Genomic DNA, 26919 nt, shown 5'->3' with positions numbered 1-26919 from the left:
TCCCCCTTTTGTTCAGCATGGACATCAACGTGTTGTGATTGGATACTCAAGAGCTGGAGCCAGGTCAGTCTTTCCAGGGTTGAACTGCCTCTTGTTCAAGTCAAACCTTTCTCAAATGCTTCAGCTGTAAATGATTATTTAGCAAACACAACTGCAAGTGCATTTATACAGGAAGATTGTGAATTATCAGAAGTCACTTGGGTTTGAGTGATTGTTTCTTGTTCTCAGTTTCTTGAATTTTACTTTATTCTCAGGGCAAGCAGCAGAGGGGCCTTACCAGTGGCACTGCTCCTTCTGCTGACCCCTGCTTTTCCCTCCAGACTTTAGGGCAGGGAACTGAATGGGAATATTTGTCTGGACATGGAGGCTGCAGCAGGAGGACAGGGTAGGGAAGGAATGCTCCTGACTACTATACTAACAGCAACTCACCTGAGCAGGTCAGTGAGAGGTATCCACAATCCAGAAACAAACAATACAGGACAAGTCTGGCATCACAAGTTTTGAGGTTGTTTTCAATCCCTCCACCCAGCCCTCACTCCTGCTCTTCCCTTCTCCTGTGCTCATGCCTTTTTGCTCTTCTTTATGTCACTTTTATGATTTAGTCTTTTTCTCACTTGCACACTTGTCATTATCTGTTGTTGCTATTGCACTCTTCTTTGCAAGCTTTTTTCTTGGTTTTTTTTTTTTTTTTTTGGTCCTTTCTTGCTCATGCTTTGTTCTTTGGTTTATGTTTTTCTTTTTTTTTAATTTCACCCCTTGGTTGTGCTTTTCCTTTGTTTTTTTCTTTGCACTTGTTCTACCTTCTTCTTCTCTACTGCCTTTTACTACAGGTACAGACTTCATTCTGGAAAACCTTCTCAGATTTATGCCAGGTCAGTTATTAATCATTCATAGGCCTAAGGTAATGACCAAAACCAGTAGCAAACAATTGTCACAGCTTTGACAGAAGAACAAATACAAGCAAAATCCGGCATTTCCCCAAGTGGAAATAATGACTGCAAGAATTCAGTGGAAATTTGAAGGAAAGAAAAGAATATCACTGTCCAGATACAGCACTGGTACATTACTGTATCCAGAGATGCTGTGGTATACTATTTGCTTCAAGTTATCCAGGAACCCACTGCATTTGCAGAATGGATGTGTGCACAAAGAGGAAACCTGCCCCTCTCCAAGAGGTGCTTATCTTCCGTATTTCCTGGGGAGGCTGTTCCTAGGGCTACAGGGAAAAGCAAGGAATTCCTTATAAATGTAAGGTCACAGGGTAGAAAACAACCCATTCTTTAAAAAGCTGGCTGCCAGCAGGGCCAGAAGCATTCAGTAGGGGAAAGGAGGCTCTAGGGGTGGGGGTCTGGTGACTTCTGACGCTGCACACATGAAAACAAAGCCTGTGGCTGATAGATTTGTTTTTATTATTATAGAACAGATGAACTAAAATAAGCCAACAATATAATTTTATGCCAACAGCCATCTTTCTAGCACAGGCGGTGACTGACTCAGTATACCCTTCTCCCCCCTTCCCCGGGCCTCTGTTCAAGGGAAAGCAAATGGTGGTGACTCTTGCACATGGCTTTGGACTGTGGTAATCCTACTCCTGTTACCTGTGCAGGTGTGCCTGGGAAAAGAAGAGGCAGGGGAGCAGAGAAAAGAGTACATATGTTGTAGGAGCAATAAGCAGAAAGGTTTGTGGATCCTCTTGCACGTTCACACCTTGTGACCAAGTAGATGGGACAACTGGAGAATCTTGCCCACTTTCAACATGTAGCAAGCCCCTAGTTGCTACTCTAGTCAAGCCACGAGTTTCTTCCCATTCCAAGCTAACAAAGGGCAAGATGCACTCAATGGGGGAGCTTTTGGCAGGGTAAGGGGCAGTCTATGTAAAACCAAACCAAAAAACCACCCCCCCCCCCCCCCCCAAAAAAAACCCCAAACAAACCTGCATTTTAAGCCACTTCAAAGTAAAAGTTACTTCTTATAATATAATAGATACTTTTTAAATGGCAGGACCACCATCCTAGAAAGACCAAAGGGCTTGCACTCAAGACCAAAGAAAGAAAAATAGAAATCCAACCAACCAAACAAAAGGAGAAAAAAAACCAAACCAAAACAAAACAAAAAACAAAGAGTGGCCCCACTCTCAAGCTTGGCTCTTCTCTAAAAACAGCACTCATCATCCATCTGAATAGGTAAAAGGAGGAGTGGACAGAAAATAAAATAAAATTGGTGCAACTTCTCGCCGGCTGGCGCATGAACCCAAAGCTCCGTACAGCCCCGTACGACTGCGCGTCCTGCGTGGCAGCATCTCTGCGGTCAGCTTGCATCACTGTATATGCTGGTATGTATATCTGAACATATACATACACATACACACAATAGATTATACTGTTCAGAATGTTAGTTGGGTCCAGGAGGAAGGCTCATCTCTCTTTCACGTGGTTCTGTGCTCCTGTGCTGTTGCTGCTCCCGTTGCCGCTCCCGTTACTGCTGCTCCCGCTGCTGCTGCAGAGGACCTCTGTGAGGTCATCCATGATGGTGGTCTCTTTAGGGTCCACGAGGTTGAACTCCCTGATGAATAGGATAAAGTGTGTGTAGAGTGTGTTTAAATGTCCGTGCAGCTCCAGTGCCAAAGTCTCCTTAAAGTGTGAGGAGTAGATATGGGCCAGCACATGGAACAGGTACTTGCAGATCTTCTTCACTAGGGACTCAAATGAGTTTGGGAATTCCTTGCCTGAAAGGAAGATGCAGGAACACCATGATAGCACCAGCTGCTCACTGTCAGCCCCGCAGCAGCATCTGGGTAAGAGCAACCAGCCCAACATATACAGCAAACAACCTGAGGACCCTGTGTCATATCACCCTCTTTTGACAGGAATTTGGGGGATAAGGCTAAGGCAGTATTACGCATTTTCATTTCAAGTTAAATTTTAAACCCTAAGGGTTCAAAAATCAGGCAGCAAGTGTAGTTCTCTAAAGCCACTACCTTTTTAGTTACTGGCTGTAAAAATGAGAGGTTCTTCTCTGTCCTTATCTAGTTTGTCCAGGAGTGGGCTTTCCCCTGGAACACCAGTTCAGAGATCCTAAAATGGAAGCCAAGGTACATGGGCCTTGGTGGTACATGGCAGTTTGTTCATACTTTATATAACGTGTTCCCTTGAACACGCTGAAATTCTATCAAAGGGGAAAGAAACTACCTCCTTTCAGATCAAGCTGCTTGTAAGCAAAGGCTGCTAGCCTAATGTTTTCTATATTGTAATGTCCTAGTTTCCCAATTACCTCTTGAAGTGGCTTATGAAGCCCGCTGCTTTTAGTTCTGATTAAGCCTACCTACAATAGCTTCAAGTTTCTATTTTCTTCCCCTAAACCAAAGGCATTGCATGTAGCAATCTTGTTAGGATACAAATTTGAGTTAAAATTACTTTGCTATTGCTTTTCAGCTCTAAAAATCACATTCTTATTTAATCTTTGTATAGGAAAGGAGACTGCAAATACTCTGAGAGACAATGCAGAGCCTTGGGAAAAGAAAGCAAGCCACATTGCTGCAATCCAATTTATTACCCACATTTCTTAATGCATTGAGCCTCTAATGGAAATGGTAAAGCCACACAAAGGTTGAAGTTTGCTATCAACAGACTGTATTGAACACACAAATGCTGACTGTTTTCAGAATTTTATCCTCTATAAATCCAGGCTAGATCATCTCAAAATGCCTGAAGAAAATGGGGTACTGATGATGAGATATAGGCCAAGGGGTCAAGTTTGTGAGACTTTCACCCTAGTTAACACATCTAAGAGGGTAAGTCTTCTTTTACTGCAATAATCAACCAAAGTTATAACCTTCATTAAAAAAAACCTCAAACAACCAAAACTACAAAAGAAACATGCAAAGAAGGAAAACTAACCATTAAAAAAAAACAAACTAAAACCCATCAGACAAAAGTGAGAAAGCTGTCTGGTATTCACACACATGAATGCCACCTTCCACCCGACTGACAGCAGCCCAAAGAGCCCCAGGAAGCAGCCATACCGTATTTTGTTGGAAAGACGTCCTCATCTGTCACTAGTTTCTGCACCGAACTCATGACGAAGTCAACGTACTGAGGAGCAGTGCACTTGATCTTCTTTCCCCGCTCATCATACCAGTAGTACTGTCTGTGGAGAGAAGGGACAGGGTCACCACATCACACTCTGCTCCTCAGCTACTCCTCCAAGGGGCTGTGTCCAAGCAATCCAAAACAACAGCTGCTACAGAAGAGATTCACTTCTTTCTGCATCGAAGAACTTGAACTTGTGTTGGCCGATTTTGTCTCTCCCTATCAGTCTAGGCCAGAGTGCAGGTGGCAGCACCAAGCACACAAAGTCCTGCTGACAAGACTGCAAGGGGAGGAGTTCTGTTGAGGGAGTGATAATGCCCTATCCATGACAGGTTTACATACAGTCTGTGAAAGTGTACAGGAAAGCATTACTGAACTATATTTAAGGGGCAACAACATTGCACAGCGACGAACTGATGAATTTCAGATGCTTAACATGGGAGAGCATAAATTAGTTCTGTAGTGCAATACTGTGAAACAGTCAGAGGGTGGCTCCAGAACACCACCTTTTCCAGCCTGGGGCTCTCCAGCACTTGCAGTGATTTCAGGTGTTCCAAATCCTGTTCCAAAACGCAGCCCCAGGGGAAGTTTTCAGGCCCCTTCTGCACATCCATAGCAGTGTGTGTCTGAATTCTGCTCCTTATGTTACAGTTACAGACTCCCCCAAACACCTGAATTTACACGTGATTCTGCCACCAGTGAATATTCCTGCTGGATCTTAAGAGGAGATACCAGCCCTTCAAAAGCAACATAATTCAATCAGTTAGCCAGAATAATTTTGATTAAATGAAGCCATCCCTCAGCTGACAGACAATCTGAAGGCTACAAAACAACTAAATGTTTGTTCCTTTGTAAAAAAAAAAAAGTCATGGTTAATTAAAGCATCTCTAAATGCTACTGAGAGCAGCTACCCATTTGATTAGGCAGACAGTGAGAAATGTTTTACAGATAAAGAATTCAGGAAAACACTTTTTAAGTTTTTATTCCTATGTCACATTAGACAAGCCTTGAGTTCCAGTTTATGAACTTTCTTCAGAAAGTCTAAGCTCAAGGCACAGTCCTATATCATGATAGGGCTGGTAAGAAATCCATTTTACTGGTCTTCCCCAATGACACTGTTCACAGTTCATGCCCAGGCCATATGAAAACAAGAGGAAGCTGCAGAAAGAAGTAGAGGAGTTCAAGTTAGGAGAGGAAAGGCAACTACAAAGTAGTTCTGAAAACATTAAGGTTTTAGAATTTTTCTTTCACCTCCTTTTCACTATGTAGTATTTGGTCACTCTGTCCTTTACTAGAGAGACAAGGATTGACTGCAAAATTGCATAAAAAGGTGAGTGGGTGAAAACAGCAGGAGTCAAAAGTTCTTTTCAGAGCTATGTCAGGCACCAAACCCAGCACCTGGGCCCTCAGGCACAGACTGTGCTCTTCACCACTGCTCACTTCCTTTGAACAATCCACCTCTAAGGAATTACACAATGTAGTGCACCAACACAACCTTGTTTGCCTACTCCTGCAGTGAGAGACAGACCCAGGCAATTCAGCCTTATTCTGGGTCTTAAGACAGTGCTTTTCACCAGGAGCAGAGGCAGGCTGCACTGTTTTACCCCAGCAGTTCTCTCGTGCTGCAGGAATCCTCAACTGCAAGACAGAAAGCACAGTTTAGAGCTGCCCTTAGAGGTGCAAAACTGAGTGTTGATAATTGGATTTTAGTCAAAAGAAACAATTTGGCAACTGTACAAGTTCACTTATATTCTCATGTAAGTGAATAAATCTGCTCTAGCATCCCACTGCCTAGCCTTTCTGCCCTTCCTTGAAAATTAGGAAATTGATATGCAAAACTGGAATTAAACAGAAGAATCATTAACAGTAAGGGGATAACTACAAGGACTGTCCTGTTGATTAGAGTCATGTGTTTTCCTCATGTTTCAGGTGCTGTTGAACAGATTTCCCAGCTCTCAGGGGAAGAGAGGAGCGAGCCCCTGACGTGCCATGAACATCTCGCACCTGGTACATGGCTTCCACCCACGCTGGAGTTATCTCCATGAACAGGATAGGAGCAGTCTGGGGCCATGCAAGGGCTCACTTGGGCACAGAAGCCTAATTGCATTCCACCACTGGCACTGTGACAGCACAGTCCCATATTAGGGAATGGATGGGAAGCAGAAAGGACTTCAGGGCACTTTTCAAAAACTGCAGATTTAAATCTCCCCAGTATGGAGAGTATGAGGAATCTGCAGCTCTGCTCTAAATCCCAGGGAGAAATGACTATGGGTTTACCAGAGAAAAGCCTGTGATGCAAATAATGAAGCATAACACATGTGAAATTACAAATGAAATCACAATACTGCATCTTAATATATCTATGTACTTTAATATATCTATGTACTTTATCCCAATATACAAGAAAGGCTTTTGGAAGGAGGGAAAAGCATATACAGTGGAAATTATTTTGCCTGGAAAGGAAGGAGAGACAGAGTCGTGGTAGAAATACTAAAAAACAGGCAACATGAAGAAAGCAGGATAAAAAGCCAGAGACAGGAGAATAGTGCTTGTGAGCAGCTGGAACAGCTTTGATGGTTTCACAGGGGCTAAGCAGTGTTTGGATGGCAGAAAAGAGAAAGGAGGCATAATGTAAAATCGTATAGCTGGGGGAATTTAAATGTAAAAAAATTTAAAACTTACAAATTTGAATTAAGCACTCTAGGAGGAAATCCCTTCCCTATGCAGAGATACTAAGGGCAAGATAAACATGAGAAAGGAGACTAAGATTAGGAAATAAAGAGTGATAAGCATTACCATTTAAGGGATTTCACTGGACAAAAACATTTTGAAAGGTGAGCTTTCTGAAAGTTTGCATCTATCCTTCATTTCTGCCTCAGGAGTTTTTTAGACTTATCCTTTTATGTACAGCACTTACATAGGTTCTTATTTATTACACTCACTGCAGCACTTTGAGGAGTTTTACCCAAATGTCAGCTAGAAAACCAGCTTATAGCTCAGGGTGCTTTAAAGCTGGTTTGTGTAATAATAAGCTATAAAGCATACTAAATTTTATGTGCTAAAATATAGTACCTGCTTTACAACAAGTGATAAACACATTAATGAGCAAAATTAAGTAATTCTTGAAGTTGTATTCATTCACCCTCATTAAAAGTTTAAGGATAACTGGCCGCTATGGTATTTCTCTTGGCATTATCCCACCTTGCCAGCAAATGCTTCCATCTGTTCTACACTGAGACTAAGTTTTGGTCAGATGTCTCCTAGTGACCGTAAGCAGAAATTCTCCTCCTTGCTGAGCACAGATGGCTGTGCTATCTCATGTATCTGACAGAGGGCTGAAAGCTGCATCTGTCTGCAGTTTGTCACTTGGCTGCAGCTTCTCTCAGATGTTAAAACCTTACCTCAAATATTTAACTTCAACCAGTGCTTATCGTGCCAGCAAATACTTTAAATTTAGGACTGGGTACTTGCAGTGCAATTTGAATGTCAAGTAACTTGACAAGCAACCAGTTCTCAGTAGTTACTTGAACATCTCAACCATAAATAAAAAAAGCCTTTCTTAGGCATGACCAGGATGGTGTGATCCAAAATGTATCATAAAGAACTCAGCAAGGAAAATATAAAAGTGGAACAGAAAGCAGACTTTCATATGGAACTACCCAAGAAATCAACATGGGAAAAAATGGCAAACTGCACCTTAATTCCAAGGTACTGTAATTCTTTGGCAATCTTATATAGCCAGATGAACAAACAGATCATGGCCACAGAAGGCTAAGCCTGCAGTGGCCATCAGGTTAATCAGCAACTGACACCAGTGTTCAGGTGTCCCTCTTTAAACACTGGAGACAGGTCCAAGGCACAATAAGCCACAGCAACTGGTGCTTCTCCAACACAAGTACATCCTCAACTTACCAGAGGTAGGAAAGGCAGAACAAAAAGATTGGGATTTGGAGAACACATTTCTGAAAGGGGCCCACAAAGCTGAACTGAGCTGAGGTGTGTAGGCAGCTGATCTCACCTTGGTGGCTTTTTCACAGACCCACACACTTGCTAGAAGCAAGCAGCCTCCAGTTTGCAGATGTGAATCAGCCACCTGCCTCGGTACAGGAAGGTCCTGAGGTTGTTATGATTTAGCTACACACAAGCCATTTCAAGGGCTTCACCCAAGTGTAGACATGCTTCCTGTTATTCCCAAACAGCACAATTTTTCAGTTTTCCAAAACAAAGGATAGGAACATTCTGCTATCAGTCCCTACCACTAAAAATACAGGCTACAGCTGCAGTTGCCTACAGGCACTTCCTCTCTTTATTCTGCAGCACAAGGTGCTTACAGAGAACTCTTGTTAAAGGCTCACTAGAGCAGAATGGAGCAACACTAATGCAGGTTCCCAATCACCACCTCCTTTTAGCTACTATTTCCCACCAGCCAAGTGAATAAACAGTTGAACTCTGTGCTTGGGACTGCCAGTGCTACATCAGGAATTTAAACATGAGCATGCTTGGGAACAAGAATCAACAAAATACTCATCTTACTGCTCACCACTTCTTATTTAGAGACATGCTGTCTCCTTTTGATAAAATCTGGGTCCAGCAGAGATTTATTACCTTCTCTTCCAGCTTGATTTCAAAGTCTCTAGCATAGCCTTTAACTCTCTGACAGTTATCATTCCACCTTCTACATGCAAAAATACCCTCCATATACTTTGCATGCTTCCAAGTGCTCTCAAAGAAAGCCCCTGATATTAATTTCAAGTCTACAAGATAGACCAGTGCATTAAGCAAGGATTTCCTTCTACGAATTATGTAATGACTGTCAGTGATACAATATAGAGGCTCTGTTGCATACAGAACTAACTGCTAGTCAATGTTAAAGTCTTCTATGTTCTAGAGGTGGAAAAATGCCAAACTAAAACGATTTCCTTACTCTTGCAAAGCTGCCACTTTGTGTCCTCTGTGCCCAGGGGCTCAGGCAGAGAGCCTGTGGCTCACATCAGGCTAGAGGTTATCCACCAGCAGCCTGGAGCTGTGTCAGCATTCTGGCTCTCATAAGCACCCTCTGAGGTTTTCACGACTCACCTCTCCTGCCCTGCCTTCGCTGGAACCCCAGCACTGTAACCAGTACGGACAGTCCTGCCCTGCCCTTGCTCAGGAGTACACTCCGTGCAGGTACAGCTGCACTGCAGGCTCAGGGCTGAGCTCTGCGTGGCAGGGGCACAACAAAGGACATGGGGACCTGTGACCCAGCCAGGTGACACTTGGAGACATGGCAGGAGCTGACAACCCCAAGTCTCACTCAGGCTTTTTCAACTATAAAAGCCCAGAATTCCCTTTGTTTGGGGCCCCTCCCTGGAGGCACTGGACTGAGCTGTTATGAGGTTATTTAGTTACTGTACCAAGTTAATTTTAAGGATCTGGATACCCGAGACTCTGCTATGGAAAACCCAGGTCAAGCCAGTAAGAAAAGCTGGTCTGAGTGAGTGTGGGGTGTGTAGCTGTGAAGGGCCTTGGTCCCAGCTCACGACTGACTGCCATAGTGGCTCCTGGATGGTCAGACAAGGAAGTGTCTTTAACACCCTCCTTTCCCTCTCAGCCAAGCACACACATGGTCATTTGCCTCTCTGACCTGACCTTATAAAGCCAGCTTAGAGCACTCAGAAATTCTCATCCTTCTAGTCCTCCACAAAAACAGATTTCCACCACACTTCCCTGCTGAAGGGACAGAAGACGACGCACAGCTGACACATTCTCAACAAGTAGAGACCTGCTGTAAAACACTTGTCCGGTGCCATCCAATACCAATATCCTCCCCCAGGAGACCCTGAAGACATGGAAACCTTGCACATGTAATAAATTAAAATATTGACTTACGTATTGCACACTGCCATGGTCTGACATGACTCTCCTGTACAGAATTCTGAGATTGTACTATACTGTAAGTTGATGTGATGAAAGAAAGTTGTTGCTGAAAAATAAACGAAGGAAAAGAAATTCAGAAGTAAAATACTTTCAAACACTGGTTATCCTCCAGACAATTATTTAAATACAGCAAGTGAAACAACCTCAGTCTTGAGCTTGCATACAAATTTAAACATGATTTAGCTAAATGAGCCTAATGATGAACTGCAAAACAAAGAGGTACACAGAATGAAAGCTCTTGTTTTGATTTAAGATGAAAGCACCGGGATGCATTAGCTCTCATTACTCACAAAGCAGCAAGACTGGAAAGTGTCTCTGTCATCAGCCTCACCTTTACAGCAGAATACTCTGCTATAAGCTGAAGGCAAACAATTTGCTACATTCTTTTGAAGTCAGACCTAAAATCTACAGTGGCTAGAAAACAGCACTATTAGTTTTCAAAACACGTCTCCTTGTAAAAACAACCAGCATGAAATTTAGTACACTTCTACTTTTTAAAAATCTCCTGAGATAATTAAAACTCTTAATACTTCTCACAGGGCACCTCACTTTTTCTTAATGAGTCTCTATAAACTTTCCTAGTGTGCAGTCTAAAGTAGTTTCTTGCTACTTCCACACACTGTTGAAAACATAAACAAGAGTGGGCCAGAGATGCAGGTGAGGACAGGCAGGAGTAGCCCAGGAAAGTACAGCAAATCAGGACTGAAGTGCACAGGTACAGCATTGTCACAGTAGCTGGCCACATCTCTGAATTTCAGCCTGTCTACTGTTGAAATCCACAGTAATTCCACCAAAACTTGGAAGGAGTAAGGAGGAAAAAATCTGACCAAAAGACTTCACAACTTTTGGCTTTAGGCATAAATTGCTTTACATACAAGTCTTTAGAAACTCCATTTTTACAATGCTTCTGGAAGATCAGTAGCTGGAGTCAGAAACATGCAGAACCAGCCAGTTTAGCAAGCAGTCAACAGGGATCTTGATGGTTCTGCAAAGAGCATCCAAAACTGCAGTGCCCTCAGTGCCACAGGGAGGGGGCTGGAAGGAGGAAATGCATCAAGGCTTTCATGCTGCTGAGCACAGCTGGGCTGTGCGTGAGACAGCTTAATTACCACTCAAGGTATAATGACATGCATTACACAGTAAGCATAAATAGTCACTGAGTGTTTCTCTAAGCACTGAAAACAGCAAAAAGAGTGAATGAATGGCCTCTTGAGGATGGACAGCAAGCTCAGAGTTGTATGAACATAATACTCACTGTTGCTGGCAAGCCACTCGTTGAGGTCTATTTCCCGTGGTAACATCACTAGTTCCTTAAATTCGAAGTCGGTAATTCTGGATTTTGTGTATTCTGGCTCTAGGTAAAGTTTCTTCTCTTCTGGTGCTGGCTTCTTACCATTTGGCTTTCCCTTGGACTTCCTGCAAAAGATTAAAAAAGAGAGAAGTGGGATTAGTTCTACTGTTGAACAGCTACAGAAACCTGAAAGCAGCTGGTTCACCCAAACTCCTGTATTTGCCTCTACACTACTTCTCCTGCACTCCCTTCCCCAGCAGCTTCATTTTGCTGCTCCATCTCCCCTGCCCTTTGGCCAGATGAGATTGCAAACTCCTGGGTGAGCACTGTTCTCTCCTCAGCCTTGTGAACAGTGGTGACAAGCTCTGTGCTTGAAGGAGCCCATGTGAGGACCAACAACCTGCTCCGTCACACAGTTCCTGCTCACCTGCAGAACAGGAGTCTGAGAAAGAGCAAATCTGGCTGCTGCAAGAAGACAGCTGGAAAAGCTGGTGCTGCTCGTTCAAAGCCTACAGCATTCCTTGCTCTCCAGCCCTATCAAAAGCCTTCTTAAGTGAACATCTGTGACTCCAGCTAAAAGAAGTGATAACCACAAAAATACCTGTTTTCTCAATTCTAGGGTTACCTGGGACAGAAAGAGCTGAGTTCATGTTTTTCTGAAAACCCTTGGAAATCTAATGCATTTATGAAATAACCTTCCATTTGGACTTATAAAAGCACAGAAACCACATGCCATAAAAGACATTTATCTCCATGGCATATTGTGACTTTTCATCTCCCATCTGTAAAGTTTTACTGTAATGACTAGAGTGTTCCTCTCAGTTGTTTTTTAAATAGACTCTCAACCCAACCCTGGACCAGCGACTCAGTAGGAAGGACAGTGGGTCAAGCACTTTGGTCTTTTAGTCTATGTGGTCAAACATCCATGTGTTCCTACAGTTAAAAAAATCCACCTAAGCAGAGATGGAAGAGCTATTTAATGGTGAAGCACAATCATAGGACAATACTTGCTGTCCATTATAACGTAAAAATAAGGAAGAAATGCCAGTTCTTTTTTAATGTCAGGCTGTCTTCATTGAAGTGATTTTTAAGGATCTGTAAAGTCAAGACAAGCCCACCTTTGCAGATGACTGCATTAAGTTTGCTGTCAAAACTCACTGAGATCTCATCCAAAGGAAACAGACCTCACATTTTGGCTCTTAATGCACTTAAATAATCTTCTAACTCTGTTCCTGTCTGAGATACATGCAGACTTAATTTTTGCTGTGAGGATGTGATACACATCTTTCCTGGAATGGTGTTTGAAGTCTCAGTGCTCTTCCTAAAAGAAATATGATCATTCAGTTTTCTCTCTTGATGGGCTCTTTATTAAACCCATCTTCAGAAAGATTCATCATCCACATAATCCCCTCTGGAGCAGGCAGAGACCAAGATGTGCCTTCCGCAGGAAAGCAGTGCTTTAACTTGGGTCATCAGCACTGCCAGTGCTCACTGTCTTAAACCTGAGTCTTGTGACACCTCTCTCTAAACTGTAAACTAAGACTAGAGGGATGTCAGAAAGGCCACCATGAAGGAAAATCAAGGAAAACTCGGTGACAGCAGCACAAAATACCCTTACAGCCTCATGATGCATATACAGAGATGTGCAGAAAGCACGGCAGGTGTCTGGCAGGGAACAGATGGTCACACCTTCATTCCAATGTTAATGAGAAAGGTGGGCTTCATGGTTTAAGAAGGGATTCCTGTGACATCTTTTTAAATAATCCAGCACAGAACATCTTTCTAAAGAATACAAACACAGAATGAAAATAAATTAAAGGACTAATCTCATAGCTGCTCCACAAGGGGATGTTGTAGGACACAAGAATCAGTTGTTCCTTGGTGCAAGGCTCTTAATACAGAGGGGTTACTCAGATAACAGGTCCTGGTTGTCAGACTATTTCTGTCTTCAAACCCTTGCATTTGCTACATTTAGTGGTTTCTGGACTTAGTTTGGCTGGGGAGGGAGGGGGGCAGTCTAGCATTCAAGGATAAGTTGATTTTTTTTTTTTAAGTTAAATTAAAGTTCTAGTAACAGTCATGCAGAAAATACCTTCAGTTTTTGAGACTGGTTTGACAAACCACGTTATCCACACTCGGGGAAAAGGGTTATCAGTGAGAAGTAGTTTGGATAGAGTTTCTGTCTTTGCTGTAGTTCACAATAATTAAAGCAAGGGCCCCAGGTTAGGGCTGTGCCACATCAGCTAAGAGCAGTCTTCTGTGAGGAGGAGGAGGGAAGGGAGAGACAAAGAGGTCAAAGACTGTCAGAGTCAGGCTGTGGAGGGAAACCACTGAAGGAAGCAAGACACACGAGACTGAGGCAAGCCTTCCACCACATGGGAATGGGTGGGGTGTACCTCATCTTTACTGCAGCATCTCTTCCCCATTTCAAGAGAATAAACAAAAATTCAACACTAAATATATTTCACAAGTTTGCTACTGCAAACAACACTACATTGTCCTTTTGCAGAATCCAAAGCCTCTCATTTTCACACAAATGTCAATTCTCTGTTAAATCAGTACAGGCAGCCTCTTGGAGTCTTTTAAATAGATTGTGTAAGTCTTTCCACAACTGCCTTGTGCTGGAACTGAAGCACTTCAAACAAAAGCTTCTTGAAGAATCCCATGCTCTGCCCCTATCCAAAGCTTTGGCTCGATTTATAAAAAACCTCTTGGGTATCACCACAGAACCTGCAAAATACCCAGAATCACCACTATCAAAGGATTTATTCAGACCACTGAAACCTGAATGTCAAATTGCCCTGTGCAGCACAAACATCTTGTTAACCTTTTGCAGCTTCTGAGACCAGAGCAAGACTACAGCAATTGTTTACACCAGCACATTTCCATGACCTGCTTGCAGTGCAGCTGGGACACTACATGGCCCCAGTACTGTAAGTACAAACTAACAACAACAACAAAAAAAATCCAGCCTTAAAAATGCCATTTTGAACTGGGCCATGTATCCCTCTCCAATAAGGCAGAACTTAGGTTCTAGTGACTTCTCAAATTAATTGAGTTATGCTCAGTCTAGGCTGTACAACTGTATCTTTAGTTTGGGAGCTATCAATACCAGCCCATATAAAGCATTTTCTTTTTAAACTTACAAAGCTGGAGCATACAGAAGTATGAAAAAAACCCTGCTTTAGAAAAACAATTACATATGATTAAGAATCCACCATGAATACATCTATATTCCACATAAACCAAACCTCGTTCACAATCACCAGGATTACCAAATAGTGCAAAGTTTATTCCTAAACTTCCTTCCCTCTGCTCAGGCTTACATCCAAGCTCACTGCTGTTTCAAAAACCTGTTAAAAAAAACCCAGCTGGACTCAACTCCAAAGGCACAAAGTGAAACATCCATTACCTCCTTTTTGTGAGCTCTTATCATTCAAGATGCCTTCCCTAATTTTTCATTTTATGTTTAAAGTACACAAATACAAAAAAAAAAAAGTCAAGAACAGTAGTTTTACTGTTCTATTTAGGAAACACCAAAATTCATCACCTGCAAATGACTGTTTACTGGAAAACATAATTGTCATCTAAGACCACAAAAAGAGCAGAATTTTCAAAACACAGCTACAGGCACCTCAAGTCCTGATTCAAGTTTACATGAGTCTTCCTTCAAAAATTAGAGAATTCTGCCAAATTTGTCTTAACATGTCAGTGCCACATCAACTGTATCACCCATGCAGCTGCAGAAGTAGCTGTTATGCAGCAGTTTGGTGGTCTGTCCACAGCTTAGACAAGTCCTGTCTATCAGTACTTAAACACTAATTAAGAAAAGAAACATCTTTAGGGAATCCAAAGAGACAGCACTCCACAGTTTTTACTGACAGGCAAACCAGAGTACAAACTAATTCCTCAGACAATTCCCAGGCTAGGACTGCCTCTGGTTTTAGGCACTCAATTGAACGTGATGCCACAGGCCAAGTCACACCCAAAAATAAATTTCAGAGAGGGAAAAGTGACGGGAAATGGCAGAAGAGAGGTGGCTTGCCTGAAGTCTTAGAAGAAGGTTCAGCAAACTGGCGCCAGGCCAAGACTGTACAACACTAATGCTCCTAGCAGGGCTGCCATTCTCAGCCTTGTGTCCAGCTAGAACACACACCAGCTGCACGTTTGCCTGGATTGCACTGGAGTAAGAGGGGTAGAAGATACTCCACCAAGTGACACCCCCAGTGATGATTTTTTCCCTAGTCTAACTGCTTTGTTAAGATCGAAGAAAATTGCCAATTTCCCAGCTTGCTTTCTTATCCCATGTCAGTCAATAATGATCCTCCTCTTATCTTCCTCTGTCATTTCCTTCTTGATCAGATGCTCAGTAATTTCTTTGTTCAAAAAAACCCCTGCACTTTAGAGCATCTTCAAAGCACCATCAAGGTTTAGTTTTAATACCATTTTGAGGAAGTGTTATTCCCACTTCAGAGCAGACTCTGGCTGTAAGGTTCAAAGCTGATTTATGGTACAAATGCTAAAGATGTGCTTCAGTGTAAACCAACGTGGTTTGTTTGGAAAGAAGCACACATGAAGCAATCTGATTTAGCTGATGAAGGACCAGAGACGCAGCATCTTCACATCCCAAGGTGGATGTGCTTCATAACCTGACGTAGTTCACAACACTTTGGAATTGTACCAGGCATCACGGCTCTGGTCATGCACGTGATTTATTCTGACACTGATCACACAGAGGGAAGACTAATGATTATTAAATGCCAAACTTCCCTAAACTGACCATGCTATTTTAGATGATCTCTACCAGTTCAGGATTCCTTTTTTTTTTTTTTTTTTTCAAAAGAAACCAGCACAGCTAAAATAATTTCTTGCTGTCCCCAGGAAGTTCTGCAGCTTCTGACATGGGTATCTGAAACTGAAATCTCTTCAAGGACAACTGATGATACTTTGATCCCCCTTCTCCATCCTCCACACCAAACTAACTGTTCTTGGGATGAATGGCTGTTTATTTTTCCTTTCGGAAGTACATGTTATCAGTGGGTTTTCTCATTTTAGTCTGGCATATTAAAATGGAAGTAAGAGTAACTTTAGAAAGTTAAAGAAGTTATTTTAAAAGCCTATAGTGGTGATGACCAGAGCTGCAGGCAAAACTCCCATCACTCCCTCTGGATCATGCACCAGTTTCAGGTTCCAACCAAATCTCAAACACTCCAATTTCCATTGGAAAATTTACAGAACATTGACAGGCCTCACATGGCAAATGTGTCTTTGTTTGCAAAATTCAAAACTCACAAGCCAACTCAAGAAGTCTGTGAGGATGAAAGTCACCATGGATCATGAACCTTACAGGCCAAAGACAGATATTTTGTGATTAACGTGGTGGGATTTTGTGGGCTTTTTTTAGCAACTGACCCTATGCCTTACACAAGGTTAACTGCTATAATCCTAGCAATCCCCACAAATTCAGAAGAGATCAAGTTTCCACTGCTGCCAATCCAGCTGTGACATATTCCATTAGCGTTGGTGAGAGCACAGCCTCGCAGTCCACAGCAATGCACACAAAAAATGACACAAAAAAAAAAAGCTGTTTTAAGGAACATCAAAACCAAAGATGGCCACAGAAATATTACAAAATGATATTAAAAATGACACTCAAGGGTTTGGGTGTTATTTTCTAGTAACTTGACTTGCACTTCACAATTTGTACAGTTCACCATCTGGAAAAGTTTGGGGTTTAAATGGTGCACTCCCAACTAGAACTTTTTACAGAGATTACTGTCTGTAACAGTAACACCATATTCCAAGTATGCCTCTACACACTGAACTAGCTGATATCTCAAACTATCTGGGCCTTTGATTTTTTTATCCTGTAATTTTTTTATTTCTTTTTGAAGTGGTGTGTTTCAAAACACGCACTACTATATGAAGTGCTATACAGTGAAGCAATCTGACCAAAACCTACTTTTTTGGCTCTCTAGGGATGGGGGTTAGCTTCTTAAAAGACAAAATTAGAGAGGCAGTAAGGCAACATTGTAGCAGTGTCCTTAGGGCCAAACTTTATGAACACTGTTTTTATTCTTCCAGTGAATAAGGGCTTAGAATTCAGAATTAAAGGTGTACTGGATGTTTGCATTTTAGCTTCTCTCCTCCTACCGTCTTTGGCTAGGGAGTCAAAGGGGATGTGAGTGGAACAGAAGAGGGAGTAAAACACATTAAGGCAAAAAAATTCCAATATGCAAGGTCTCTCCCTGTAATGTACTCCCTTTGCAGAAAGGAAAAACACAGTGATTTCAGCCATGCACAGAAGGCTACAGCGTTGTAAGGTAAACCAGGTCAGCTGCTCACAGACATACTTTTTACCTTTATAGGCTTTTTATGTGGCCCTTTACTGGAAAGAAATTATCAGTTAATTTCTGGTTACAAACATTCTGCGTAAGCATGGGAGTCCTGAACCCATTCATAGCAGGAAGGAAACAGTTTTATGAGCTGAAATTTACGAGTCCAAGTGACAAGAACAATGAAGAAGCAGGTTACGCCAGTTCTTACGGATCAGGAACAAACTCTTGAAGGCTGTCCAGTTTCCTACCCAGCAGCCCATTGCCTTTTCTCCTCAGTTAAGAGCAAGAACTGGAAACTTAGAAGGGCTTCGGAGCTTAAATCCGTTCTTGCTAATTCAGTGTCTTTGTTTACTCGTACAGCATGCACAAAAAGGGGAATAACAGCTTCCTTCAAACATCAGTCGAGCTGCCCTTCCTTTAGGAACACTGCTAGAGATGATGTCTGTATTTGCCCTCTTTCTTTAAAAGCACACAAGATTAGCACCTCTGGAGGTTCTTCTGCAATCCCATGTCCTGTTTTAACCCAGATCACTGCTTAGTCTTCAGCTGGAAATGCCATGTGACAGCACACCCAGAACACAAATCCTGGATGTACATATCCATGTTCAGCATTGGGAAAGAAAAGAACACCAGCATGGGAAAGGAAGCTGTGCAAGGTATTGGAAAGCAAGCCCAAATCCCAGTGCAGCATTCAGTGCAATTGTTCACAAACTGCTGTGGACAGTGCTTTTCTCCAGGGCTGCAGAAGGGAAGGAGATTAAGCTTTTTAAGGCAGTCTCCATTCCAATCTCCTTCTGCCACAGGTCTTTGACAGACCCCTCTGACCTAAGCTTCATTCTTCCCCTTTCCTGCCTGGGGTCAGCTCCAGGGCTTGGTTGCTGCACAGGTCTAAGGGGGCTGTGCAGCATAAAGCGTCTTTGGCAGCATTTCTGGCCCCGCTTCTTCATTTTTGTTCTGTTTTTAAAAGTTACTAATAGTTTATTTAAGAGGAGGAGGAAAGAAGAATGTACCCTACATGCCAGGGAAACTTTTTCTTTGGGATTCTCATAGTGGCTCTTTGCCTTAAAAGGGAATCTTTGCTTGGCCTCCGGATGCTCTGCTGTAAACAGTCGGTGCCAAGGCATGGCAGGCATGTTAAGGATGACAAGTGCCATAACATTATTTCATAATGCTGCTTCTCAACAGAAAGCCCAAAACATTCTGTAGGGCCAGACTGAGCTCCAGCTGGTGCTGCTGGAAAAGCAAGGAGAACGTGGGGCACCTGCAGCATGCCATGTCTGGTACATCAGGCCTTTCTGTGCCCTTTTGTAGGACTGCCCACCCACCTACTGGTGAAGGGGCTGGAGCACAAGTCTTCCAGGGAACAGCTGACTGAGCTGGGGTTGTGTGGCCAAGAGAAAAGGAGCCTCAGGCTACCTTGCCACTCTCTGCAACTACCTGAAAGGAGGCTGCAGCAAGAAAAGGTCTCTTTTCCCAGTTAACAATGGACAGGATAAAAGGAAATGGCCTCAAGGTATAGACTGTGTATTAGGAAAAGTTTCTTCCCCAAAGAGTTATCAGGCACTGGAGCTGGCTGCCCAGGGAACTGGTGGAGTACCAGTCCCTGGAACTATTTATGATGTGTGGATATGGTTTAATGGCAGACTCAATGACCTCAAGGGTCTTTTCCATCCCAGACAGCTGTGATTCTTCTTACCTCCCTGGCACATCACCTCACAGCACAAGCTGGGTGTTTGCCCACAGTGGTGTCTCAGAGGCATTAACTCCCCTCCTGAGACTCCCAGGGTCCCCAATCTTGTCTCCAATGCAGCTCTGGGAAGAATGGCTGCAGAGGCAGGGCCAGGCACGCCACAGCTCAGCTAATGCTACAAAAATGTGCAGAGTGCATTCTTGTGGTGGAACATGCTGCACTGGAGTTCCCTTTCTTCCCTGGGCCTACCTGCCAGAACTCCTCCTCCCAGACTGAATGGAGGTTTCCAGCTTCCTGACTGCATAGTCCTTGTCCTCTCCAGGTTCCCCTCCAGACAACACAACTGGGACACCAGGGAAGCCATGTCCAATGGGAAACAAACAGGTTATTTTTTTCTAGGAGCCAGTGATGTAATTTAAATGAAACAATTCACCAGAAGAAACAAAATTATCCAAGCAATATGCAGTTGTTCTTCATTTTGAAATGTCCTCTTCTACCTCGGTGGCAAAAAGCCTTCACATATCTCAATCAGGAGGTGCCAGCACGAAGGCTCAGCAAGATTCTTTTCTTAAGCAATTTACTACAATCCAGATTTCTGGTAATTTGTGGAAGAGGAAATAAAAAGGACTAATTTTTCCTACTTTCAACATCTCTACATGGAGCCAAATAAGGTCTGTGGTAACAGAGATTCAGTAGGTCATAGACTAAGTCTTGTAACAATTAATTTACTCAATGCTTAGAACAAACCACACAGCAGAGCACTGAGTCAGAGGTGCTCAAGTCCTGAGCCTGGGAATGACATGGAGGAGTGGCTTTTGTTTTTGTTCTTTTTAAAGTCTCCTTTTTAAGTTGGAAAACTGTCTGAAAGGAAGCCAAAACTGAGCAGAAAGAGAGCAAACCCCAAATCCCCGCTGGAGAAGGTGTCTCATAGTACATTCTCCGTGCTGGCAATTCCTCCTCCCCTGGAATGGCACTCAGAGCAGACCCTGGTGTGGGGACAGGAGAGGCCACCCCATGCTGACTCTTTAGGACATCTCTGCCCAGCCATTCATCAGCTGAAAAGGCAGGCTGGAGTTCAGATCTGGGCTTTGTCTTGTTAACACACAGCTCATTTCAGTCCCCAGGCAAACACTCCAAACCCATCAGGCCCATACACAATACCGAGATAAGGATGCTCCAGTATCCTTACCTCTCTTAGAGGAAAAATCCATTAGTATTCAAGCAACACAAATGCTTCCTCCATAGCCTCAGCTGGTAAATATACTCCCATACTGCAGCCACACAGCAGGGCCAGGATTCATTTCAGCACAGATATCTGCACGTGTGAATGTTTACATCTCAGCTAGTTCTCCAAGGACCTTTAGAAACCAGCAGAGATAAATAGTTTCTTCTCTAAAAGAAAAAATACTGCAGTCCAAGGCAGAGATCTACAACACACCTTAATGTTTCTCTAATTAAAACACACAGAGAAAGGAGAAAGTTTGCTCTCAACTGAAAGCAGACAACTGCAGAGCCTGGTTACATGTTCTCCATTGGAAAGGTCATCCACAGAGCCTTGGGAACAAGTGATCTGCACCAAGATTTGAAATCAAGTTTTGGAGTGGCTTTTAACACCTTTTTCACTCTTGAGGAAGACTAATATAGATCTGTCAGGTTTATATTATAATTAATTATATTCAGAGCAGTATTTTTTTCAATTTGACAATTTGAAACTCTGGAGGCCAGAAATACTACCTGCAGAGAAAAAAGAAAAACAATGTAATGGAAAAAAAAAAAGTTTCATCTCTCTTTTAAAGTTTTTTAACTCTCCAAATTCAAAGAAAAATGTAATGTACTGTAGCAAAGCCACAAAAAAAATCTCAATTAACAAATCAATTCCCTGGGTCTTTTCTGATATGTCTATTAATTTAATCAGTGATTTATTATCCTCTAATCTCCTATTGGAACACAGAGTTATTTTGACTTTTACGTCATTATTAAATTCAGGTTTTGGCAGCAACTGCTCCTCCTGGCTACTCTGATACAGCCTCGTTATCTCTAGATGAGCACATCCAGTACCCTGCGGTGCACCTTTGTGGGGAGGGAGTTCACCACCAGAGCACATAAATCACTGAAGGCACTGTTATGTCCCAATCCTGATGAAGTCTGTAGAGCTGGAACACTGCAAAGCTACCTTTTTATTTCTAAACCAAGCAAATTTGATTTGGAAACCTCATGGCCTTGTAAGTGCGGGATTTCACAACATGGCTTGCACAGAGTTGCTTTTCAGGATGGAACTGTGCTTTAATTGCTGGGAATTATTTCACCATGGCAACCTGGCTTCAGCAATCAGACTTCTTGCTGTATAGCCCAAGATACACAAATGCAGACAGCTCGTTCTGTTCAGAGAGTACCAGGGTGCAGACAAGTTTGTCTTTGTAAAAAATGGTTTTGTTTCCTCACTGCCATCTTGCCTTGCAAGCTCTCCTTGTATGATGACAATCAAAAATTATCTGACAATACAGACTAGATTCATGCACCACTGTAGCCTAAAGAAAACCTGCAACTGCAAAACCACGTTAGATATGGAGGTCAAGCTTATCCACATACATTACACCCTTCCACCCATTGGAAGATGGGTGCACATAGTATCTCATACTTGCAATGTGAAACTACAACTATTTAGGCACAAAAGGTCTCCTGCATCAGAAGACAAGTTAGTTATTTCTGTAGGGAAGAGACTGAAAATAAGTCCAGCACCTGCCTTCCTGCTACAGATCCACCTTGGAAAACAACACCTATATCACACAGTGGGCAGGACTTCAACAGCTGAAACCTTCACATAAACTTTGTCTGCTTTCCATCTAAAAAAAAGGGGTTTAGTGAGACAGAAATGTGCTAGGGCACATCACAACTGAGAGTGCACACTGAAACACAGGTACCAACACAGCTACTTCAAACATCTCAGCTTTCTTTGGAGGAGCTTCACTACACAGTAAAAACTCAGATACACAGCATGAGGGAAAAAAAAAGCCTAACTTGTTTTCACTATTCATAAGCACTTTTGCATGCCTGCACCTGTTGCCTCACTGTTAAAACATGTGTGTTAGCACAAACATGTGCATCTTGCTGCATTGAGACACAGCTGGGGGGAATTCAATCACCTATCAGTCATCAGTTATTGAGCAGGCTGGGCAAAGAAATATCCATGTACAAAACCAGCCCCACCTAAAATTTTCATCCTCTGTATCAAGCTCCACAAACTCATCTCTTACACTTTAAATTAACCACAGCATTTTAATAAGGAAGGAAATTTATTCACTAGAAAATATTATGGGTGAAGGTCACTTCTCAATGGCAGAGATTAAAAAAAAAAATAAATCACCCTTTTGTTAATATTTTGGCTTTAATTTAAACCCAAGTCAGTTCAGTTAAGTCCCATCTCTCCTGCCAAGTTTTAGACCAGATCCTGAGGGCAGAAGCAGGGCCTTTCAGCTTTGTGTGAACTATCTTGTTAAACTTAAAAACTGAAGTCCATAGAAGACATAAATTCTGACTCTGTGTCTCCTCACAGGGTCAGAAAGTCAGTGGGAAAAGGAAACAAAGCATTATCAACAAATGACACGTACAAACTTTCACTAGTGAAACCATGCAGTTAATTTTTAAAGATTTTTGACAGAATGATGCAATGCTCTGTTCAGTTTTGTCAACAACAGCACACAGCTGTTTCAGAATTTCTTAGGAAACATCACATTGTAGTTTTTCTGTACAACAGAGGAAGGAAAAAATCTACTTAAAACACAAACTATGGATTCATAGGCCAAAGTAAAAAAACATTTGAACGACTGATTGAAAAAAATACTATGGTGGGTAATAGTTTAATTACTGGTACAGTTAGATCCCTGTTAATTAGCTAATGGGACAGCAGTGATTCCCAACCTAATTTATTACTTTTCCAAATACAGCACAGCAGACTGAAAAGCAAGTAGAAACAAACCTTTACAAACATACTGATTCACTAGCAACCAGGAAAACACCCACAGCTATACCCAAACTTGGAGTGTTATCTCCAACAACCTGTTAAAATACAAATTCAGTCTTTTAATTAAATGCTGAAAGCACAACCAAGAAATTGGTTAAGGAAAACTAGTAGTTTTCAAAAACAAATACTAAAATTAGATGCACAGCTGTGTACTAAAGTTGTTTCATTCCCTTGGCTGCATGAGCAATGACAAAAACTATTCATGTGAGATTTGCAACTGATCAGTTGATAGAAGTGAGACCAACACCTGAGACATTCCTCAAAATCCCATGGGAAGCCATGCTTCTGCCCCAGCTTTTTCAACTCAAGAGTCACTCCTCAAAGCAAGGGACAGTTAGGTGTGGATTTAAAAATGTAATGATTTGAATTATATACCTAGGCAAGAAAAAAACCTTTCTATGCTGCAAAGCAACAGAAAAATAAGTATTTCAGTTTCAGCTTCCCCTCTGTCCCACACAGAATGTGGCCTCAAGACCTAAGCTTTATCTTTACCCTGCACAATTCTGAAGAAATTTATCAATCACATCAAAACTGGGGACTCTGTAAAAGAAGGAATCAGCAAAGCCTCTTTATCAGAATTTTCCTTTTCCCTGCTGTGCTAAATGCATCCTGCTGACAATCAGCACCTTCCCTGTAAGGCTTTGGTGCTCTGAGCTTGGGATGTGTGGACACACTGGACTGAAGAGCAGATCTGGCTGGCTGGGTGTGAGTGGAGCCAGCAAGGTGCACCTCATGTCATCCCAGCTCTGTGTGAAGTTACATAAACCAACAATGAAGAGACCCAAACCTTCCTTCTTCAGTAACTCCATGTACTTTGGATGGTGTGCCAGGACTACTTTTTCCAGATAGTAAGATAAGAATTTTAATATTGTGCCACTACCTGCCCTTCTGAGGACAGCTGCACTCACTGCTGATTTTTCTTTTTTTAAAAATAAAAGGAATCAGACAGACATCCACAGTGTTCCTTTCACCTGGGGAGCATCTGCTACCACGTGTTCCTGCTGTCTGAGCAAAAGCAACCTCTAAACTTATTTCTGCACCAGACAGAAAAGAACTTGAAAAATTAACAGAGCAGAATTTTCGGACAAACTCAAGCAACCTGGCTTCAGTGCTAATGGGCTTCTTTCACTCAAAGAAACAGGCTTGTTCTTCAGAAAGCTGGAAGAAAGGGTTAATTCATATATCCAATCCCTCCTTCCAGAGACTAGGTGCTGGCAGCTCTTTAAAGAAATGCAACATCTCTTCTCTGACAGCAATTTGCTGATGTTTTAGTTAAGATTCTGTTGAACCCCACAGCAGCAGGGATTAAGAAAAGAATTTAAAAATTCCCCTCAACAAAATAATGCTTTAACAAACTCAATTTTGGCGTAGTCACAGAAAGATGTACAACAGAGGAACAGATAGATTTTTCCTTAGCCAAACCTTTGCCTCTTTGCCTCCATCTTAGAGACAGGACAACTGATAGGAGATCACATTCCTAACACCACACCTCTTCAAAAAAAATCAAGAGAAGAGCTCTCCTACAGAGGACTTTTTCTTCCTCCTAAAAACTTGGTAAAGGTCTTGGAGTGCACAGACATTAGAGATCCCAGAGAACAGCAGACAGAAATTGTGTGAAATAGATAACTTTGCCATAAAGAGCAGCACCAGAAACATGGGCTATTGCAACATAGGAAAAAGAGAGACAAACCAGGAACTGCAGTCAACTCCCAGGAGGATGAATGTTGCACACTCATGCTTTGCTCCTATATAAATGAAATAATCTTCCAGACTGAAAGAAGCAGCTAAAATCTGAAGAAATCCTATATGCATACAAAGAAAACAAGATAAAAGAAGGGTGAATAAGTTCACAAGTCTGAGGATATAGTCAAATCTATTCTTTGTGAAGTGTGCAGGAGGCACCTTCAGTAAAAAAAGAAGCAAGCATACTTTTACCTCTGAACAAGAGGAAAATGCTATTAAACCTTGGCCAGGAGCCCTTTCTATAAGAGCTCGAGACACCTTAGAGGGTTGTTTCAACACAGAGAATTTTAGCAGTGCTCTCCCTCTGGCTATGGCTTCACAGGATGTGGAACACATAACCCAAATACAACTCCATGCTGTAAATACCTCTGAAGAAAAACACCAAGTTCTTCATTAAGGTAGTACACTGCACGTGGTTCAGCGATGCTCACAAAGGCTTCACAGAGGATTATCCCAAAGAACCAGAGGAGTGCCTGGCATGCTGGACCCACCTGTGAGACACAGCATCTTTGCAGAGCACAGCTCCAAGTCCTGAGCTCCAGCAAGAGCCCCAGCCACGGCATGGCTTTGCCAGAGGTATCCAACAGCTTGCTGGGGGGATGAACGTCAAGCAGAACACTACAGGTTTTGTGTCTACAGCCAGAAGAGACTTTGCTACCTGTGTGTGCTGGGAACACTCTCCAGGAGGCACATCCCAGCCAGATGAGCCCATCAGGCTGGCAATGCAACCCAGGCCTCCCTCCTGTCACCAGCTCTGTCCCAAGGACAGAACACTCATGTCAAAGAGCAATCTCCACAAGCACATCCATGCTCCCATTCACACAAAAGAGCCACCAGAGTCCCTCCTGCGTGGTCACCCCTTGCCAAAGCACAAGATGTTACTGCCCAGAGTGTTACCAGTCCTTTCTGAGCAGCTGAGAGTCCCAAAAGGCCATCATTGTATGAGGAATCAGCTCCTGTTACAGAAATATTCAGCAGGACACAGCATGACAACTAGTGATGTCAGTTGCCCTGAACCAAACATTTTGAACTATTTCGGTACAATGGAAAATTGTGGGAGGGAGAAAGAAAAAAAACAGGATAAAAATAGCCAACGTGGCTCTGAAGAGCATTTTGCCTGTAAGCCCCTTTCCCTGCATACTGTCCTCCCTCCCTTCTCCTCTGTCCCAGGCTTTTGCATTAATCAGATTAGCTAGTGTTAAACAAGGCTCTTCTAATTACTTTCTAATACTGTGAACCAGACTAAATTATTAAAAAATTAGAATAAAACAGGATTGATTTTTTAAATATTTGCTTTAGTCCTGGTGATACACACAAGTGTCACAGACAACAGCTGTCTTCAGCCATGGGAGTCCAGGCAGCAGAGGAGAAGCTTCTCTGCTCCTACCATTTATGTCCTGGTTCATGAACACAAGACAACCTTTCACGATCACCTAAAAACCAGAATACAATATCAAACTGGTTTCTTCTTCATCTTGCTATGATTTGAGAAATAGAGAAGGAATTAAATTTTTCAAAAATTTTTGAGTGCTGGCTATAAAAATACATAGCAGCATCCAGAATGCCAACTCAAACTTGCTAATTTATCCAAATGAAACAATCATTATCACCCTATCACTGAAGACAAGCAACTACACACTTGAAAAGCGCTTACCCAAAAAAGAGTGGGGTTGGTTGTTTTATTTTTAGTTGGTATCCAAATCAATGCCTGTACAATGCTGTAAAAGGGAGGCTCAGATGAGAAAGGGGAGGTTTAACTTATCTATTTCCACAGTAATCCAGGACAGTGTGTACATATAAACCATACTGTAATTTACCAAAAGACGTTACAC

The 26919-nt window shown here is 42.4% G+C and overlaps 1 protein-coding gene across 4 annotated transcripts in view; it reads right to left on the bottom strand.

Annotated features, from left to right (window-relative positions):
* Positions 1-1388: 1388 nt before the first annotated feature.
* The window catches only part of MOB2 (MOB kinase activator 2), a 108879-nt gene continuing 83348 nt past the window's right edge, over positions 1389-26919 (bottom strand). For 3 of the 4 annotated variants that reach the window (XM_059849081.1, XM_059849080.1, XM_059849079.1), the window contains exons 2-5: positions 11260-11420; positions 9957-10050; positions 4022-4146; positions 1389-2725 (exon numbers count right to left, since the gene is read on the bottom strand). In XM_059849081.1, coding sequence (XP_059705064.1) covers positions 2415-2725; positions 4022-4146; positions 9957-10050; positions 11260-11420 — 691 coding nt within the window. In that variant the 3' untranslated portion in view covers positions 1389-2414. Of the gene's footprint in view, positions 2726-4021; positions 4147-9956; positions 10051-11259; positions 11421-25578; positions 25815-26919 lie in introns of those variants that run through there. The other variant, XM_059849078.1, reaches the window with a different exon arrangement.

The sequence above is a fragment of the Haemorhous mexicanus genome, chromosome 6 (assembly GCF_027477595.1).
Source record: "Haemorhous mexicanus isolate bHaeMex1 chromosome 6, bHaeMex1.pri, whole genome shotgun sequence".
NCBI lineage: Eukaryota > Metazoa > Chordata > Aves > Passeriformes > Fringillidae > Haemorhous > Haemorhous mexicanus.
This window is presented reverse-complemented; position numbering and strand designations above follow the sequence as displayed.